The 20286-nt window shown below is 41.2% G+C and overlaps 1 protein-coding gene across 1 annotated transcript in view; it reads left to right on the forward strand.

Moving 5' to 3' along the window:
* The window catches only part of UST (uronyl 2-sulfotransferase), a 398475-nt gene extending 389079 nt beyond the window's left edge, over positions 1 to 9396 (forward strand). The window contains 1 exon segment of the mRNA XM_044291484.1: positions 7775 to 9396. Within this exon segment, the coding sequence (XP_044147419.1) occupies positions 7775 to 8061 (287 nt within the window). The 3' untranslated portion in view covers positions 8062 to 9396.
* Positions 9397 to 20286: the final 10890 nt, after the last annotated feature.

The raw sequence follows: 20286 nt of genomic DNA on the forward strand, positions 1-20286 counted from the left end.
TGACATCAGAGGCACTGATCAGTGGGCTTTAGCACTGCCCTAGCCTGTAACAAGTCTAGGGCAGCGCTAAAGCCGAGCCTATCTGAGCTGGTGATGTCGCCGAATAGACTTCTGGGTGGAAGACTCCACCTAGCAGTGTGCAGAGGTAAATAAACAAGCCCTTGCCCTGCACTGGATCGCTCCGAAATGCTGGGGTGAAAATGTGGGTATGTCTGGGTTCAGCTCTGAACCCGGACAAGCCCTTTAACCCCTTGCCGGCGCTGGACGAGAATGCTTGTCCTAAACTGGCTGGTATTTAACACCTTAGGACGAGCATTCTCATCCTATCGTTAACCGGCTATCCCACACACGCTGCTGCGACCAGCAGCAGGGGCCCGGCTGCTACTGACAGTCGGTCCCCTGCTATATCTGCCAGCAGGCATACAGGGTTTTTGCGGCAGCTTGCACAGATGCTTTGTGCTGTATTGAAGCAGGGATCCAATAGTAAAAAAAAAAGTGTTTTTAAAAAATTTTATTTTTTTTTTTTAAAGGTTTTAATGTCATTTTCCATGATCAAGCCATGTACAATAAAATAGGCATATTGGGTATTGCCGCGTCCGTAACAATGAACTCTATCAAAATATCACATGATCTACACCATCAGGTGAATGCTGTAAAAAATAAATAAATAAACTGTCAAAATAGCCTTTTTCCATCACCTTGCCTTACAAATTGGGAGGTGCTGACTTAACCCCCTTTTCTTTGCAGATTTGCCTTACAAAAAGCATAATAGTGAGTGATCAAAAAGTACTATGTACCACAAAATGGTACTAACGGAAACGTCAACTCATCCCTCAAAATATTAGCCCCCACATGATCGGCAGAAAAAAAAAATGGCTCTTAGAATATGGCAAGAAAAAACATTTTTTTTCCACAAATGCTTTGTGTAAAAGTGGTAAGAGATTAAAAAAAAAACTATATAAAATTAGTATCTCTGTAATTGTACTGATCAGCAGAATAAAGATAATTTGTTGTTTTTCTTTTCCTTGTTCGCCGCAATAACAAAACCATAAAAAGCTGTGACAGAATCACTATCTTTTGTTTATCCTGCTTCCCAAAAAGCTAAATAAAAAGTGATAAAAATTTGATCAACTAGAACCAATGATAACATCCCAAAAAATAAAAGCCCTCACAAAGAAAAAAATAAAAAAGTATGGTTCCCAGAAAATGGCTGTACTAGTACCCCAGAGGTTGTTCAATAGCAACATAGCGCCAGTAAACAAATCCATCAAAATCTGTGCTTCCTTCCCTTCTGAACCCTGTAGTGCACGTCCACATTTACGGCATTTCAGTACCTAGTAGAACCCACCTAGCATTTTAAAGGGCACACGGTGTGTCTCAGATGGTATACGCTGGGCATAGCACACGGGCAGTGCAATTTGATATCTGTGGAAGACTTGTATTTTTCACTTTGTTCGGTACTCAGCTGTGCATTAATTTCTGCAAACTATCTGTGGCGTAAAAATGTTCACTCCACTTCTCAATAAATACATTGAGGGGTGTAGTTTCCAATATGGGGCCACTTCTCGGGGGTTCCATTTATTATTTCACCCCAGAGCCTCTACAGTTGTCAGCACAAGATGCGGAAATCATCACAATGTACATCAAATGCACATGGTGCTCTTCCACTCCTGGGTCCTATGGTATGTCCAGGCAGAAGATTAGGGCCACGTGTATGGTGTTTATAAACCAGGAAGCATGGCGCAATAATAGGAGGGCGTGCAAATCACACTGGCACACGCTGGGCACAACACATTGGGCACTAAAAAATGTGAAAAATTTTTCACTTTTCACCTTCTGCTGTGAATTAATTTTTGCAGAACACCTGTGGGGTCAAAATGTTCACTACACCCCTTGGTACATACTGTGAGGAGTGCGGTTTCCAAAATGCAATCCATTTTTGGGGATTTCTTATTTTATTTCACCTCAGAACCTCTTGAGTTATCGGCCAGTGCTGTATAACTCGCCAATCTAGGTCACAAATGCACTTGGCACTCTTTTTCTTCAGAGCCCTCACATGTGCGCATACAGCAGTTTATGACCACATATGGTGTGTTTTTCGCATTCAGGAAGAAATGGGTAAAAAATTGTGGGGTTCTTTTTTCTATAACACCTTAAAACAATTAAAAAATCTGGACTTAAGTGCTTCTACCACCAGAAATACCGTTATGTAGCTGACTGATATAGCGATGCGCTAATGTCAGCACTACATAACAGTATGTTTCTAACATTTGTCCCTGCAGCCGTTTTTTGTAAAATAAGCACTTTTATAATATGTTAATGAGCCTCTAGGTGCTATGTGGGCGTAAAATCAGCACCTAGAGCCCCCGTCTACTCATTCTTTATCCCGCCCAGGTCCCCTGTTCTGCCCGCCCAGCTCTTCTTGATTGATGCCACGGTCCACCGCATCGTTGACGAAATCCCGCGCCTGCGCCATTCAATTCTGTATTAGGCGCAGTGAGTGAAGGCCGCTCTCCTGATGCCGGCTTCCTCACTGTGATGTAGTCGCGCAGGCGCAGTGAGGAATCCAGCACCAGGAGTGCATCATTCACTCACTGCGCCTGCGCTGAATACAGAAGTGAATGACGCAGGCACGGGATTTCGTCTGCGATGCAGGGAACAGTGACATCAATCAAGAGGAACTGGATGAGCAGAACAGAGGACGGAGCCCTCTAGGTGCTGATTTTACGCCCACATAGCACCTAGAGGGTCATTAGCATATTATAAAAGTGCTTATTTTACAAAAACAGCTGCAGGGACAAAATGTTAGAAACATACTGTTATGTACTGCTGATATTAGCGCTTCGCTAATGTTAGTCAGCTACATAACAGTATTTCTGGTGGTAGAAATCCTTTAAAATGACATTTTCATGTAAAACAAAATGGAATATTTCATTTTCACTGCCAAGTGTTTTTTAATTCTATGAAAGGCCTAGTAGGTCAAAGTGCTCAATACACCCCTTGAAAAATTAATTGGGGTGTAGTTTCCAAAATGAAGTCACTCTTTGGTGGCTTCCTCTGTAGTGCCTCAGGGTCTCTACAAATGCAACGCAGTGCCCTCCAAAAGCATATTGCTCTTTCCCTTCTGAGTGCTGTGGTGTGCCCATACGGCAGTTTATGACCACATATTGTATGCTGCTGTATTCAGTATAAATTGTGGGGACTTTTTTCTTCTATTGCCCCTTCCGAAAATTAAAAATGTAGGGGGTGAAGCAACATTTTATTGGAAAAAATGAAAATGTTCATTTTAACAGCCTAGGCCCTAGTGTTTCAAAATTTCTATTAAACGTCTCTGGGGTCAACGCTGTCAGTACACCCTTCAATTAATTCCTTGAGGGGTGTAGTTATCAAAATGTTTGTTATACTGGGGTGTTGAGGGGGGCACACTGCGCCACCAATGTTTATTATACTGGGGTGTTGGGGCGGCGCACTGCGCCACCAATGTTTATTATACTGGGGTGTTGAGGGGGGCGCACTGTGACACCAATGTTTATTATACTGGGATGTTGAGGGGGGCACACTGCGCCACCAATGTTTATTATACTGGAGAGTTGGGGGGGGCCTGCGCCACCAATGTTTGTTATACTGGTGTATATAATATTTATTATATTGACCTTCTACTAAGCATTCTGTATTAAAGAATGCTATTATTTTCCCTTATAACCATGTTATAAGGGAAAATAATACAGTGAATAGACTTTCATCCTAGCAACCATGCGTGAAAATCGCACCGCATCCGCACTTGCTTGCGGATGCTTACGATTTTCACGCAGCCCCATCAACTTCTATGGGGCCTGCGTTGCGTGAATAACGCACAACATAGAGCATGCTGCAATTTTCACGCAAAGCACAAGTGATGCGTGAAAATCACCGCTCATGTGCACAGCCCCATAGAAGTGAATGGGTCTGGATTCAGTGCGGGTGCAATACGTTCACCTCAAGCATTGCACCCGCGCGGAAATCTCACCCATGTGAAAGGGGCCTAAGGGTAAATAGGACAAGGGTTCCAGCCCCTAAGGGGGCTAATAGTAATAAAAAAAAAACAAAAAAAACACAAACACTAAGGCTACTTTCACACTTGCGGCAGTGTGATCCGGCAAGCAGTTCCGTCGTCGGAACTGCCCGCCGGATCCGCCGATCTAGATGTGACTGAACGCATTTGCGAGACGCATGCGAATCCGTCTCACAAATGCATTGCAAGAACGAATCCATCTCTCCGCTTGTCATGCGGACAGACGGATCCGTTTTGTATCTTTTTACACATTTTTACCGGAAGGATGGATCCTGCATTCCGGTATTTTGAATGCCGGATCTGGCACTAATACATTCTTATGGGGAAAAATGCCTGATCCGGCATTCAGGCAAGTCTTCCGTTTTTTTTTTTGCCGGAGATAAAACCATAGCATGCTGCGGTTTTATCTTTTGCCTGATCAGTCAAAATGACTGAACTGAAGACATCCTGAACGAATTACTCTCCATTCAGAATGCGTTGGGATAAAACTGATCAGTTCTTTTCTGGTATAGAGCCCCTGTGACGGAACTCTGTACCGGAAAAGAAAAACTCTACTGTGAAAGTACCTTAAAATATTAAGTTTAAATCCCCCCCTTTCCCAAATAAATAAACATATTACAGCGCTGCATCAGAAAAGTCCAAACTATTAAATTATTAAAAAATATCTCCTATGCGGTGACCATTCGCCATTTTTTTGTCACCTTGTCACCCCAAAAAAATAGGATAGAACAGTTCTATTATGGGCCGAACGTTTCATAAAATGCGAAATGCACACTGCTTTTTTTTGTGTTTTTTTTTTTTTTTTTTTGTGCAGTATTGAGTATCACAATACTTTTTTATGGTGACAAAAGCAAATCAACAGCGTAGCGTTGTCACGATACCAAAATTTGGATTCGGTTTCGATTTGGCAACTAAAAATTTAATTTGGCTCCTAAATTTTTCAGTTCAGGAGCCAATGGCTACTAGGTATTTTTTTTAGTCTGGAGCACTGATGGGGTGTTGCCGTGTTCAGGAGAAAATACGTAACAAAATTTGGTGTAATTTTTATCCCATTACCTCTTGTGAAAATGAAAAATGGGGGGGCTTATGCAACATTGGAAAAATAAATTTCATTTCTTCTGCTAAAGTCATGTGTCTCTAAATTCTATGAAACACATGTGGGGTCAAATTCGTCAGTACACCCTTAAATAAATTCCTTGAGGGGTTTAGTTTCCAAAATGGGGTCACTTTTTGGGGGTTCCCACTGTAGGGGTTAACTCAGGATCTCTTCAATGTGACATGGCGCCCCAAAACCATTTCGGCAAAATCTGCCCTCCAAAACCCATATGGCTCTCTATCTTTTCTGCTCCCTGCCATGTGTGCTTGCATGAGCTTACAACCACAAATACGATGTTGCTGTGTTCAAGAGAAAATGCTTAACAAAATTTGGGGTGATTTTTAACCTATTACCTCTTGTGAAAATGAAAAATGAGGGGCTTATGCAACATTTTAGTGGAGGAAATTGAAATCTTTATTTTTGCAGTCATGTGTTTCTAAATTCTGTTAAACGCCTCTGGGGGTCAAAGTGGTCAGTACTAGGGTTGTTGCGGGTAGCTAGCATCACAGAACGTGAGCGCTCTGCTGTCAGCGCGCTCATGTTCCCTCAGCAGCACAGGGGAGAAGGAGTCACACTCTCCCTCCTCCCTGTGCCGCTGCTGCCAATAAGAAGAGAGGGGCGGGTGCACTGCACCACCAATGAAAGTTAAAGGGAACCTGTCACCTAAAAAAACGCCTCCCAAACCACCAGTATTACCTTAAAGTAGCCAGCAATATGTTTCTAAAGATCCTTTTCTTCCTCCGGTCAGATGCACCCAAATCTTGAAAAATGAAGTCTCAAACATGAGCCCTGACGTCTCTATTAATGTGCCTGCACATTGCTGTATACCGCTGTTAGGTAGTTTTCAGCGGCTCAATTCGCAGGCTCCCGGGTGTGAGTGCACGTCAGAACGTTCACGTGTACGGCTGTCAATCAGAGGTGATGGAGCAAGGAAAGGGGGCGTGGTTATCCTGAATTGAAGAGAGGAGGCCGCTGCCCCCTTGACTTAAAACTCTGCTGTTACATACCGCATGCAGGGGATTAATGTTCATTTTTCAAGATTTTGGTGCATCTGGCTGGAGGAAGAAAAGGAATCTTTAGAAACATACTGCTGACTACTTTTAAGGTTAAGCTGGTGGTTTGGGAGGCGTTTTTAGGTGACAGGTTCCTTCTTTGAATACAAATACAGGTGCCAGTAGCAGAATCACATAACCGCGAGCAGCAGCAGTTAACCCCTCAGGTGCGGTACTTACGGGGTTAACTGCCGCTGAATGCAGCTCCCAGCTATGTGATTTTGCTGCCGGCACCTGTATTAAAGGTTAATTATCATTGGACGCCTCCTCCCCCCAGTATTAAAATCATTGATGGCAGTGGCAGCTTCTGAATCAGAGCCCCAGCAGTGTAATCTTGGGGCTCTGATCGGTTACCATGGCAGCCAGGACGCTACTGAAAGCATGGTAACCTCCCTGCATCCTGTGTGTACTATGCACAGGACAGCAGGGATAGTGTGAACTCCTATTCACCCTAATAGAGCTCCATCAGGGTGAATAGGACAAGAGATGAAAAGATCCCAGGTTCTCACCCCTAACGGGTGGAAATGGTTATTCAATAAAGAGTAGGGGAAAAAAAGTTAATAATTTGGTGTGTTTTTTTTTTAAAGTATAAATCACCCCCTTTCCCAATTTTACATATAAAATATGTAAACAATAAATAAACATATCGCATATCGCCACGTCCAAACTATTAAAATATAAAAAAAAATCTCCTATGCGGTGAACGCCGGAACAGAAAAAAAATGCGCGTTTTTGCCTTTTTATTAAATGCAGAATGCACGCAACTTTTTGGGCATTTTATTTAGTTTTGCATGGTATCCAGTATCTCAATACTTTTTTTATGGCATTGAAATCGAATCAAAATTTTGGTATCGCAACAACCCTAGTCAGTACACCCTTCAATAAATTCCTTGAGTTGTGTAGTTTCCAAAATAGGGTCACTTTTTGGGGGTTTCCAGTCTGTAGGTAGCTCAGGGTCTCTTCGAAGGCGACATGACAACCGAATACCATTCCAGTAAAATCTGCCCACACAGCAATTTACGACCACATACGGGGTGGTTCTGTAAACCACAGAATTGGGACTTGAGGGGTGTAGCTTCTAAAATGAGTTAATTTATGGGTGGTTTCTACTATGTAAGCCTCACAAAGTGACTTCATAACTGTGTTTTGGAAATTCTCTTAATTAAATTGCTTCTAAAATTCTAAGCCTGCTAACATCCTAAGAAAATAAAATGACAGTTACAAAATGGTGCCAACATTAAGTAGCGATATGGGAAATGTTAACTGATAACTATTTTATGAGGTATCACTATCCATCTTAAAAGCAGAGAAATTCATATTTAGAAAATGGCACATTTTTCCAAATTTACTGTAAAAAATAAATAAAAAATGTATAAATGTGAATCATATTGACTAAAACAGTCTGGTCCTTAAGGTGTTAAGATAGGTTGTTATGTTTGATGTGACTTGATACAGTAGGCAACTTGTTCTTTATTTTGTTCTTCATCTCACTTTATCCCAGACCATAAGAAAATTGTCATTATTTTCAATCAAATATATCATTTGTATTAACCTGTCTGTTGCTTTGTTCCTCAGAACACAGAAAACTTGGAAATTTGACAGTGACGGTGAAGAAAACATTACCAACTCCCAATGCCCTACAAGTTTTGTACCAACGAATGGAATATGAATATGAGTTTTATCACTATGTTAAAGAACAATTCCATTTGCTGAAGAGAAAATTTGGGCTTAAATCACATGTTAAAACCATACCCAGTCAAAAAATCTCTGTACCGGTACCCATCCCTGTGGAAACGGAAGAACCCATAGAAGATGAGGAGGAGCAAAACGAGAAGTGGTTAGAGGACATTTACAAAAGATAAAAAGTTGTAGCCTCACAACTATGAGAGAACATCCATTTCTTAAGCTTTTTTTATTGTTAAAAAAAAATTCTTAAGGAACATGGTTAATGCTTAACTGCATTAACACTTTCCCACATGTTGGGTATTAGGGAAATACTTGTGCCCGATTTTGCGGGTTGTGTTTACTTTCATTTTTTTGTTCAGAGTAATTAATAGGAGTGTTAAGAAATAAGAGATACAGCACAAGGACTTGAGCTTTTTGCCAGTATTTGCAGGAAAGTTGTACTAGTGTTATCATCTTTTGCAGAAAGATGAATGTGTAGATGACATTGTGACATATTTTTCCAAATTATTTTTTGCACTTACAGTAAGGCCAGAAGAACATCGGTACGGAAGATGAAATTGTACACATCGGCATGTACTTGTCATGTTAAAACTGAGTAGGGCTTCCAGAAATATCTAGAGCTTTCTTTATCGTCTAAAAAGTATAGTTGTGTTTTACCACTGAGAACAGGGTTTTCTTAAGCTGATGCAGATAGCACAAAGTGATCCCTCAATATACAATAGCCTCAGGATACAATGTTTTCAAAATAAAATGGTCTTTATTTAGCCTCAGATTGAGAACCAACCAATTAACATGGCCATTTCTCCAGTAAAACACCTTTATTGATTTAGTAGCTTCTTGTCCTGTACTGCCCTGTGTCTGTTCCAAGATAAGCTTTTTTTTTTGAGTATCAGGTGAGGGTGGCTCTATTTTAAGCTTTTAATACACTGTAATGTACAGCAGTGTTCCTTAACTCCAGTCCTCCGAGCCCACCTACCAGTCAGGATTTGAGAATATCCCATAGAATGAATACTTGTGGTAAGTCCTGATGCATTGATACTAATTATATCACCTGCTCAATACTAAGGAAATCCTGAAAACATGACCAATAGGTGGCCTCTGAGGTCTGCAGTTGAGGAACACTGCTGTACAGGACCCAGGAAAAGCTCTTGTCATAGTGATTTACAGCTCTCGGCTTCTATCCTGACTGTTATATGTAACGACTTGCTTAATCTGGCTTGTTTATCTGCATATTTTCCTAAATCAACATTTTCTTATCTTGGGATAACATTTTGGGGATTTTGAACCAATTATAATTTTTTTTATACAGCTAGAGACTCTAGTTACAATGGTTTCAACATACAATGGTCGTCCTGGAACCAATTAATATTTTAACTGGAGGGACCGCTGTATTTTAAAAGCTTGATGCAAAGTGCACTGACTTTTAATTTTCACACTCGCGTTTGGTGCGGATCCGTCATCGATCTGCACAGATTGATCCGTTCAGAACGGATCCATTTGTATTATCTTTAACATAGCCAAGACGGATCCGTCTTGAACGCCATTGAAAGTCAATAGAGGACGAATCCGTTTTCTATTGTGCCAAATTATGTCATAGAAAACTGATCCGTCCCCATTGACTTACATTGTGTGTCAGGACGGATCAGTTTGGCTCAGTTTCGTCAGATGGACACCAAAACGCTGCAAGTAGTGTTTTGGTGTCCGCCTCCAAAGCGAAATAGAGACTGAACGGAGGAAAACTGATGCATTCTGAGCGGATCCTTTTCAATTCAGAATGCATTAGGGCAAAACTGGTCCGTTTTGGACCCCTGAATGTATCTCACAAACGGAAAGCCAAAATGTCAGTGTGAAAGTAGCCTTAATGGGTTATACCCATCTCAGACTTTGGTTGAATATCACTAGGATATGCCTCCAATGTTTAGAACTAAAACATGCACCTGCACCATGCCACCTCCACAAACACAAAGTGTTGGACAAGTGTGAAATTAAAAGTAAATTTTTAGTACCTTTTCAATTCCACAATATGGGCTGTTCAAGTTTTTATGAATTGCATAGCGTTAGAGCTAAGACGCAGTGTATACTCAGCCTGTGTTTTGCATATAAGTCAGGGAAAAGGTCTGATATGTATCCACAGAGCTCCATTCAGCTGTCAGTGTTCTTTTGACCTCCATTATGTTGGTATACTTTGGTATACTTTTTTGGCTCTATTGGAAAGCTCAACAGTCTATGCTTTCTTATACGCATAGCAATTGCAAATAGAAATATATATTGCGGGGTGTACTTTTTCATGTTTTGTCTTATGATAGGACCCTATGGGTGATACATTCCTATACAGTGACATACATCAAAGCTATACATCGCGAAATCTTCCCAAAGGTATACATTTGGGCAGATTTGCTAAGACTGGCATTTCCTATGCCAGTCTTAGGCTAAAGTTAATTTGTGTGAAATGCGCCAAATTTATTAGGAGGCTCAGGACTCTTAATAAAATTGGCACATTTATGACATTCCATGCACCAGAAAATTAAATCTATGCCAGCTATGAGATGACACAGATTTGAGTTTTAATTTATGGCAGTTTCTGCATAAATTTCTGGGCCGCAACTGGCCGCCTCCTCCTGCTAAGCCCTGCCTTCCCACAAATGATGTTGCAAATATGGTTTGTGCCATAATTTTTGTCTTATGTTACGAATGTGGCATAAATGCTTTAATACATCTGCCCTAATGCCCCCTGTGCTTAGTTATAACAAACCTCTGCTATATACTTATTTTAGGCTCTAGTCTACAGGATTGTTATTTTTTTGGGGGGAGGGATGCCTCTGCATAGAATAGTGTTCTCTATACAAACTTATACCAGTGCCTTTTGGCGTCCGTCAGATTAATTAGGCCCTTTGTATAAGCTTGACATATACACTGGGAGATTTTCTTTACTACATAGAGAAGAAGCAAGAGTAGGATGGTAGAACTATAATAATCAACTGTATGACCTTCAGCATAGTAGTAAAACAAAACAAAAAGTATCTATGCACTTGTCCATGTCATATTCTTACTATAGTAAACAGACTAGGGACTTTTGTTACATACCAGGTGACAACCACTACTTGTAGGTCTCAGGAAAAAAGAGCTATACTGTACTAACATCCAAATTGTCTGTCAGGGGTTTACTTATAAAATCTGTATAGAAGCCATGTTTTCCCAAATTCCTTTACTGTCTTTAGTAACATATTGTGTGTTAAAAGTCAGTGTGCTGAGCAAAAAAATATTGATGTATAGTATAGGATAACTGTCATTTTTTATTTTATTTGCTAGGTTATTAGAGCTAGGCATGTATACCTGAGTTAGTCTGTCAATGATTCCCAAAAGATCTGTAATTACCTTATAATAACAGCGTTCATTAATGTCTCCTGTCCCTTTCCACTAATCACTTAAGACAGTTGCTATGACTTGTCTGTCTCTGGCTAGGAAGACAGAGGGGCGGTCCTTCACACTGCATGCCTGCATTAGGCTACAGAGTGAGGAGGCGTGTCTCAGTAATCCAATCAGATTGGCTGGCAGGAAGCTGCTGACTACAGCAAGTTTGTATCTGACCTGAGGGAATGCAGTTTTGGCCTCCGAAAACTGGCAGAGGCGCCATTTTGAGAAGATCCTCATAATGTAGGATTCAAAACAGCCGTAACTAAGGGGAAAACTGAAGAAAAACAGTGGTAAGTTAAGAAACTAAAGATTGCTTTATGCATAATGCTGCTGCAGCAGTAACATATTCTCAAATTTTGACAGTTATCCATTAACTAAGATTCCATTTTCATTCTAAAACGGATAGTGTGTGATTTTAGAACATCTAATACGTTTTTTTTTTAAATCACACTTTTTATCAGTCTTAAAATTAGAAAAAGAGGAGCACAGGGTTAGAGTAAGGTCTCATGTACTTGGCTGTATTAATGCTCCTTACAACTTCTCGGTTTTACTGGGCAATAAAACAACATTCAAAATAGTCAATAGGTCCCAATTTAAAATAGAGGTTTATTTTTCCTGTCTTTCCTGAAATCATGTAGAATGCAGTAGAATTTGGTACCTCCAAATTTTCTCTTTCTAGAAATTTCAAAATATGTAGCTTACATGTCCCTCTGTACTTAAATCCATGCACATATTTGATTGCAATAGGCTTAAACTGATTTTACAGGAGTTCAATACTGATGGCCTATAGTCAGGACATATCTGATCGCGGGGGTCTGACTCCCGGCACGCCCATCAGCTGTTTGAATAAACCTTGGTGCTTTGGTAAGTGGCCTTTTCACAGCATAACGAGCACAGCACTGTACATTGTATAGCAGCTGTGCTTCGTATTGCAGCCCTGTATCATTCACTTGAATGGAACTGAGCTGAAAATAGGCTATATGACCAACGAAAGTAACGACACTGGCCTCAGAAGAGGCTGCGGCACTCTGGTGGGTGCCGCAGTCTTTTTTAAAAAGCTGATCAACAGGGGTACTGGAAGTCTCCTATTAGATATTGATGATCTTTCCTGAGGATAGGCCTTCAATATTGAACTGCTAGAAAATGGCTTCTACATAACTTTGGCGCATCCACCACCAGTCTAAATCTACACCTAAAATAGGTGTAGAAAACGATAAATTAGTTGAACCTGGTGGCCCGCAGATTGCAGCGCAAAGGTAATGTGAGAGATATGTTTCAGAAAACTACCGTATATCAGTTCGTAAAGGACCCCATTAGTGTGTATTAAACGAACAGCAGGTGTCCATAGTAAACAATATACAGCTACTGTGAAATTGCACAAGCAGGAAAAGTATAACGCCTCATTCACACAGTTTATCTGGGCTGTTTTTGTTGCATTTTAGAACTGACCCCAAATGCTCAACACGTTTTGTTTTGTTTTTGCATTAGAAAAAAAGAACTTAACAGTTTTATTTAAAAAATCCACTGCATGTGTGAACGCGTGTAAATATTGTGTAAACACGTTATCATGTGCTTCTTTTATGGGTGTACAATCTTATGTTCCTGTTCACTCACTCTAACATTTGGCTGCTGTTTTTTTAATATAAAAAGACACACCATAAAAAAAATTAACACACACACTCATAAGCAAGAAAAATAATGCACCAAGAAAGAGTTGTTAGCGGAATCCAATGCAACTTTGTGTGGATGCAATTTTGTTATATGTAAGTGATTGCAATTTTAAAAAGAATGGATAGGTTTATTGGGAAAAACTGCACAACTGAAAGGAGGTTGTAGTACCATGTTGAGTCTGCTCTGGCCTGGATACAAGATGAGATGTAGTTGGGCATGGAGGCATACAGGTGCTGTATGGTATCTCGCAGCAAATTTGTCCATAGATGTTGCAGCTGGGCTTGTAGATTCTGCAGACTCCTAGTTTGCCGGAGGTAGCAGCCCAGCTCGTCCCGTAAATGCTCGATTGACAATAAATCTGGCAACCGGGCAGGCCAAAGAAGTGTTGCAATTTGGTGGGAACATTCCTGAGAAACTCTTGTGTGTGATTGAGCATTAGGGCTCATTCACATGGTTGTTGCTCGTTCCGTGCATTGAAGGCAGCAATTTGCAGTCCCCAACACACAAGTACCATCCGTGTGGCTGCCGCGCCAGATCCAGACCCATTCAACTTGACTGTGTCAGTGTTCCGTCCGCACCACATTTTTTGTGGTGTGGAGGCACTCTGCAGTGCTTCAGTGGGGTTCCGTGCCTCCGTTCCACACCGACCTTCCAGATTGCTGACCCATTCAAGTGAATGGGTCCTCATCCATGATGCGGGGTGCACACGACCGGTGCCTGCATATTGCGGACCCGCTGTTTGCAGGCCGCAATATGGGCAGACCCGAACAATGGCCATGTGAACGAACCCTAATCCTGCTTAAAAATACCAGTTGGAAGCCCTGCCATGAGAGGCAAGACGTGTGGCTGCAGAATGTCCTGCAAGTATAGCTGAGCTGTTAGTGTCCCTCCAATCACTACTATGGGTGACCTACTGTCATGCGATGGCTTCCCAGATCATCACACTAGCAGTTGGGGCAGTCTGTCGCTCCACAGCAAAAGCAAGACTGAAGCACTCAACATGATGCCTCCATAATCAAACCCCACCGTCGTGGGATCCCAAACAGAACCTGGATTACTCACTAAAGACGATACAGTTCCAGTCCGTAGCAGGCCAGGTTTCTCATTCACGACACCACTGCAAATGAAGACCATAGTGGCTGGCTGTCAATCGCAAGACACATAATGGGCACCAAATTTCCTTATGCTAAGTTGCTAGAAAAGGTACAGGCAGAGACGGGTCTGTAATGTAGGTGCCACCTGTGTCTGGATAATCAGATCAAACTGTCTCTTCTGATGGTTTGTCTGGGCCGGCCAGATCATGTTTTGATGTGTGCATGCCCTTATAACCACTGCTCTCAACACCTCCTAACTGCTAGGTCAGAACAGCCTAGACCAGTGATGGTGAACCTTTTACAGACCGAGTGCCCAAACTGCAACCCAAAGCCCACTTATTTATGGCAAAGTGCCAACACGGCACAGAATTACCCTGAATATTAATCGAGTACATCTTTTATGTACTTTATCATTTAGATATAATACCTGCCTACATTTAATGCACTGCGCTGATGAAAGGCAGGAAAAATCGAAGGCATATTAGAACGCCATAGACTTTTTCCAGGGTGTAGGTGCCCACTGAGAGGACTCTGGGTGCCGCCTCTGGCACCCGTGCCATAGGTTCGCCACCACTGGCCTAGACGGTGGGCAATTTGTCGAAATGACATCCTGCTTCTATCAGCCCCATTTAATGATGCACCCTCTCTGTCTGTCAACTGGGCAAAATGTATTTGACTGTATCGTAGAGGCATATCTAGCAGTCAGTGATATCTCACCAGGAAGTACCCAAAAGTAGCCATGAGAGCCTTTTTTTTTTTTTTTTTATAGGGCAGCAGGCAAAGCGCATCTACGCCCTCTTGTGGCAAGACCCAGTGTCTAATCAGACTACATCTGTAACCATTTACATATCTGCCTAATATATGACTGCATGCCGAGTTTTGCAGAAAGCCAACATTTGGGTGCTTTTTTTTTTTTTTTGGTCAGCTAGTGCATATACAAATACTCATGTGAATGTACATTCAAACAATGTAATGCTGGCTACAATATTTGCAAAAGTACAAACTGCAAAGTTCATCTTTTAGCAGTGGCGTACATAGAGAATTAAGGGCCCCATAGCAAGGATCAAACCAAGCCCCCCACACAGGACAGAAGGGTTTTTGCCTAAACCCCTTTTAATGACCCTTGGGCCATTTTTCCACTGCCTCATTTGCTAAAAGTTGTTTCTTTAGAGGGTAGAGTCCTGACCACGTTTTCACCTCCAGCAGAAGAGGGGATGTTTTCAACTGGGCCCCATAGCAGTCGCATGGTCTGCCGCTATGGTAGTTACGCCCCTGTCTTTTTGGATGTAATGCTATAATTTATTTAATTTTTTTGGTTGTCATAAAGCAAGCTGAATCTCCTTAGTTGCCTTATGAACCATAAGAGAATGGAATACACATATTGCCCTAGGGTGCCAGTGTATAGTGGCTAGTGCAGCAACACCAACTCACAATTTACCACAATGGTTTTACAACAAGGCTTTTATGTGCTTCACCTGTATTTGCTGCTGCGTGTATGGATACTCATAGGGTACTTTCACACTAGCGGCTAGGAACTTCGGCAGGCTGTTTCGGTGGGTGAACAGCCAGTCAGATCCGGGCTGCCGCTAGTGCATGCATGCTCCCGGACTACTGCTCAGGCCCCATTGACTATAATGGGGGTGGACCGGGGTTCTGGCGGCAGCACAACAAACATGCCGAGAGGCGGGCGGAATAAAAGTACGACATGTCGTACTTTTATTCCGGCCGCCACTTGGCATGTTCGCCGTGCTGCTGCTGGAACTCCGGCCTGCCCACATTAGAATCAGTGGGGCTGGAGCGGTAGTCTGGGAGCATGCATGCACTATCGGCAGCACGAATCCGACAGGCTGTTCACCCGCCAGAATAGTCTGCCGGGGTTCCTTGCCTGCTAGTGTGAAGCTAGCCTTAGCTGGAGTTCTATTAGGGAATTGAATTATTAAGATGAGATGAATGACAGAATTGTAATGGTCCCCATCTACACTATCCTTTGTTTAACAGAGTATCTTATTATGAACCCCCCAATCCTATTTGGCCCTGGCATGTGCCCAAATTTGTCTGCTGCTGACTGTAATCCAGAGAGCAATAAAAATGTAGAACTAGGCTTCTGGGAGGGAATTCAGATTTCCTATTCCATAATATTTTACACAAAGTATTTCCAAATTATAAGTGCCTTTAAAAATACTATTTGTCAGCTACTGTCAAAATGAGACAAAGTTTCTTTCAGCTGATATCCTCATAGGGCTTGTCCTATATACAGTATTGATCACATCCATGGAGAATTTGATAAGACACATTGCAAGAGTCTTTGCCAGATTGCAAAGTATGGCAAAAAAGTATAAGAAATGTCTTACTTTTACTAATTCAGCAGTAGGGCGACATTCATCACAGATTCAAGCATTTCTGCTTTGTTGTTAGGGCTCATGCACATGGCTGTTGAATGTGTTGTGGTCCACAAATTGCGGAACAGTAAAACACAGATACCAGCCCTGTGCTTTCTGCATTTTGCGTAACAGAACGTTCAACCCCTAATAAGACATCCTATCCTTGTTCGTAATGTGGACAATAATAGGGCATGTTCTATTTTTTTGGCAGAATGGCCATGCAAACATACAGACACGGAATGCACACAGTCATTTCTGTTTTTTTGCGTCCCCATTGAAGTGTATAATTCCACATACAGGATGCAAATAAAAAAATAAATAAAAAATATGTGCATGAGCCCTTAACCCCTTCAAGACCCTGCCATTTTTCACTTTAAGGACCAGGCCATTTTTTGCAAATCTGACATGTCACTTTATGTGGTAATAAAAATATCCAAGTCATTCTGAGATTGTTTTCTTCTCACATATTGTACTTTATGATGGTGGTAAGTTTGAGTCAAAATACAAAGGGATGCGAAAGTTTGGGCAACCTTGTTAATTGTCATGATTTTCCTGTATAAATCATTGGTTGTTACGATAAAAAAATGTCAGTTAAATATATCATATAGGAGACACACACAGTGATATTTGAGAAGTGAAAAGAAGTTTATTGGATTTACAGAAAGTGTGCTATAATTGTTTAAACAAAATTAGGCAGGTGCATAAATTTGGGCACCACAAAAAAGAAATGAAATCAATATTTAGTAGATCCTCCTTTTGCAGAAATTACAGCCTCTAAACGCTTCCTGTAGGTTCCAATGAGAGTCTGGATTCTGGTTGAAGGTATTTTGGACCATTCCTCTTTACAAAACATCTTTAGTTCATTCAGGTTTGATGGCTTCCGAGCATGGACAGCTCTCTTTAAGTCACACCACAGATTTTCAATTATATTCAGGTCTGGGGACTGAGATGGCCATTCCAGATTGTTGTACTTGTTCCTCTGCATAAATGCCTTAGTGGATTTTGAGCAGTGTTTAGGGTCGTTGTCTTGTTGAAAGATCCAGCCGCGGCGCAGCTTCAGCTTTGTCACTGATTCCTGGACATTGGTCTCCAGAATCTGCTGATACTGAGTGGAATCCATGCGTCCCTCAACTTTGACAAGATACCCAGTCCCTGCACTGGCCCCACAGCCCCACAGCATGATGGAACCACCACCATATTTTACTGTCGGTAGCAGGTGTTTTTCTTGGAATGCTGTGTTCTTTTTTCCTCCATGCATAACACCCCTTGTTATGGCCAAATAATAAAATTTTAGTTTCATCAGTCCACAGCACCTTATTCCAAAATGAAGCTGGCTTGTCCAAATGTGCTTTAGCCCACCTCAAGCGGCACTTTTTGTGCTGTGGGAGGAGAAAAGGCTTCCTCTGCATCACTCTAGCATACAGCATCGCCTTGTGTAAAGTGCGCCGAATGGTTGAACGATGCACAGTGACTCCATCTGCAGCAAGATGATGTTGTAGGTCTTTGGTGCTGGTCTGGTCTGCGGGTTGACTCTGACTGTTCTCACCATTCGTCGCTTCTGTCTATTCAAGCTTTTCTTGGTCTGCCACTTCAAGCCTTAACTTGAACTGAGCCTGTGGTCTTCAATTTCCTCAATATGTTCCTAACTGTGGAAACAGACAGCTGAAATCTCTGAGACAGCTTTCTGTATCCTTCCCCTAAACCATGATGTCGAACAATCTTTGTCTTCAGGTCATTTGAGAGTTGTTTTGAGACCCCCATGTTGCTACTCTTCAGAGAAAATTAAAAGAGGAGGGAAATTTACAATTGACCCCCTTAAATACTCTTTCTCATAATTGGTTTCGCCTGTGTAGGTCAGGGGTCACTGAGCTTACCAAGCCAATTTGAGTTCCAATAATTAGTTTCAAAGGTTTTGGAATCAATAAAATGACAACAGTGCCCAAATTTATGCACCTGCCTAATTTTGTTTAAACAATTATAGCACACTTTCTGTAAATCCAATAAACTTCTTTTCACTTCTCAAATATCACTGTGTGTGTCTCCTATATGATATATTTAACTGACATTTTTTTATCGTAACAACCAATGATTTATACAGGAAAATCATGACAATTAACAAGGTAGTCCAAACTTTCGCATCCCACTGTATTTCATTATTATTTATTAAAAACAGTACCAGAATCAGGGTAATCAATATTAAGTTTTGTTTGGTTGTTAACACTTGCTTTGTTACTGGAAAAAAATGGATTAAAATGAAAAATCTGCCAAAAAAGTGAAATTTGGAAATTTTTGGGCGATTGTCTTAAATATTAAGTTTTGTTTGGCTGTTAACACTTGCTTTGTTACTGGAAAAAAATGGATTAAAATGAAAAATCTGCCAAAAAAGTGAAATTTGGAAATTTCATCTCAAATTTCCGAATTTCACTTTTTTGGCAGATTTTTCATTTTAATCCATTTTTTTCCAGTAACAAAGCAAGTGTTAACAGCCAAACAAAACTTAATATTTATTACCCTGATTCTGTAGTTCACAGAAACACCCTATATGTGGTCGTAAACTGCTGTACGGGCACACGGCAGGGCGCAGAAGGAAAGGAACGCTATATGGTTTTTGAAAGGCAGATTTCACTGGGATAATTTTAAGTTGCTATGTCACATTTAAACACCCCCTGATGCACCCCTAGAGTGGAAACTACAAAAAAGTGACCCCATTTAGGAAACTACAGGATAAGGTGGCAGTTTTGTTGGTACTATTTTAGGGTACATATGATTTTTGGTTGCTCTATATTACACTATTTTTGAGGTAAGGTAACAAAAAAAATTGCTGTTTTGGAGCCATTTTTATTTTTTGTTTTTTTTTACAATGTTCATCTGACAGGTTAGATCATGTCCTATTTTTATAGAGCAGGTTACGGAAGCGACAATACCAAATATGACTACTTCTTTTGGTTGGTTGTTTCAGTTTTCCATAGTTTTTGGGCCACTGTCTTATGTATGGGCTAATTTTTTTCGGTATGAGATGATGGTTTGATTGGTACTATTTTAGGGTGCATATGACTTTTTGATCGCTTGGAATTACACTTTTTGTGATATAAGGTGACCAAAAAATGGCTTTTTTGACAGTTTTTACTTAATTTTTTTTACGGTGTTCACCTGAAGGGTTAGGTCATGTGATATTTTTATACAGCGGGTTTTTACGGATGCGGCAATACCTAATATGTCAACTTTTTTATATTTATTTGTTTTACACAATAAATGCATTTTAAACATTTTTTAAAAATAAAATCATGTTTTAGTGTCTACATATTCTGAGAGCCATAGTTTTTGTCATTTTTTGGGCGATTGTCTTAGGTAGGAAGTGATCTTTTGCAGGATGAGGTGACTGGTGCTATTTTGGCGGGCATACCCCTTTTTGATCGCTTGGTGTTGCACTTTTTGTGATGTAAGGTGACAAAAGAATGGTTGTTTTAGCACAGTTTTTTGGGTCATATTTTTATAGAGCCAGTCATTACAGACACAGTATTACCCAATATGGGACTTCAACTTCTGGGGTCTGATCCCCTCTGCAATGCATTACATAATGACCTGTATTGTGATGCATTGGCTGTCGGCTTTTATGCTGACAGCGTGCCTGTGAGACCCAGTCTAAGGGCTGGCTCTCACAGGCTTCCATAGGAGGCATCGTGCTTGCCTTCTCTGCCATCAGGTCCCCGCCACTGCAGCGTGTGGACTCGATGGGGAAGCAGAGGGCACCCGTACCGTCCCCAAACCCTCTGCATGCCGCAGTCAGCTTTGACCGTGGCGTACAAGGAGTTAATACGCCGGCATCGGTGTCTTCACCGAT

This window comes from Bufo gargarizans, chromosome 4 (genome assembly GCF_014858855.1).
Source record: "Bufo gargarizans isolate SCDJY-AF-19 chromosome 4, ASM1485885v1, whole genome shotgun sequence".
In the NCBI taxonomy this organism is placed as follows: Eukaryota; Metazoa; Chordata; class Amphibia; order Anura; family Bufonidae; genus Bufo; species Bufo gargarizans.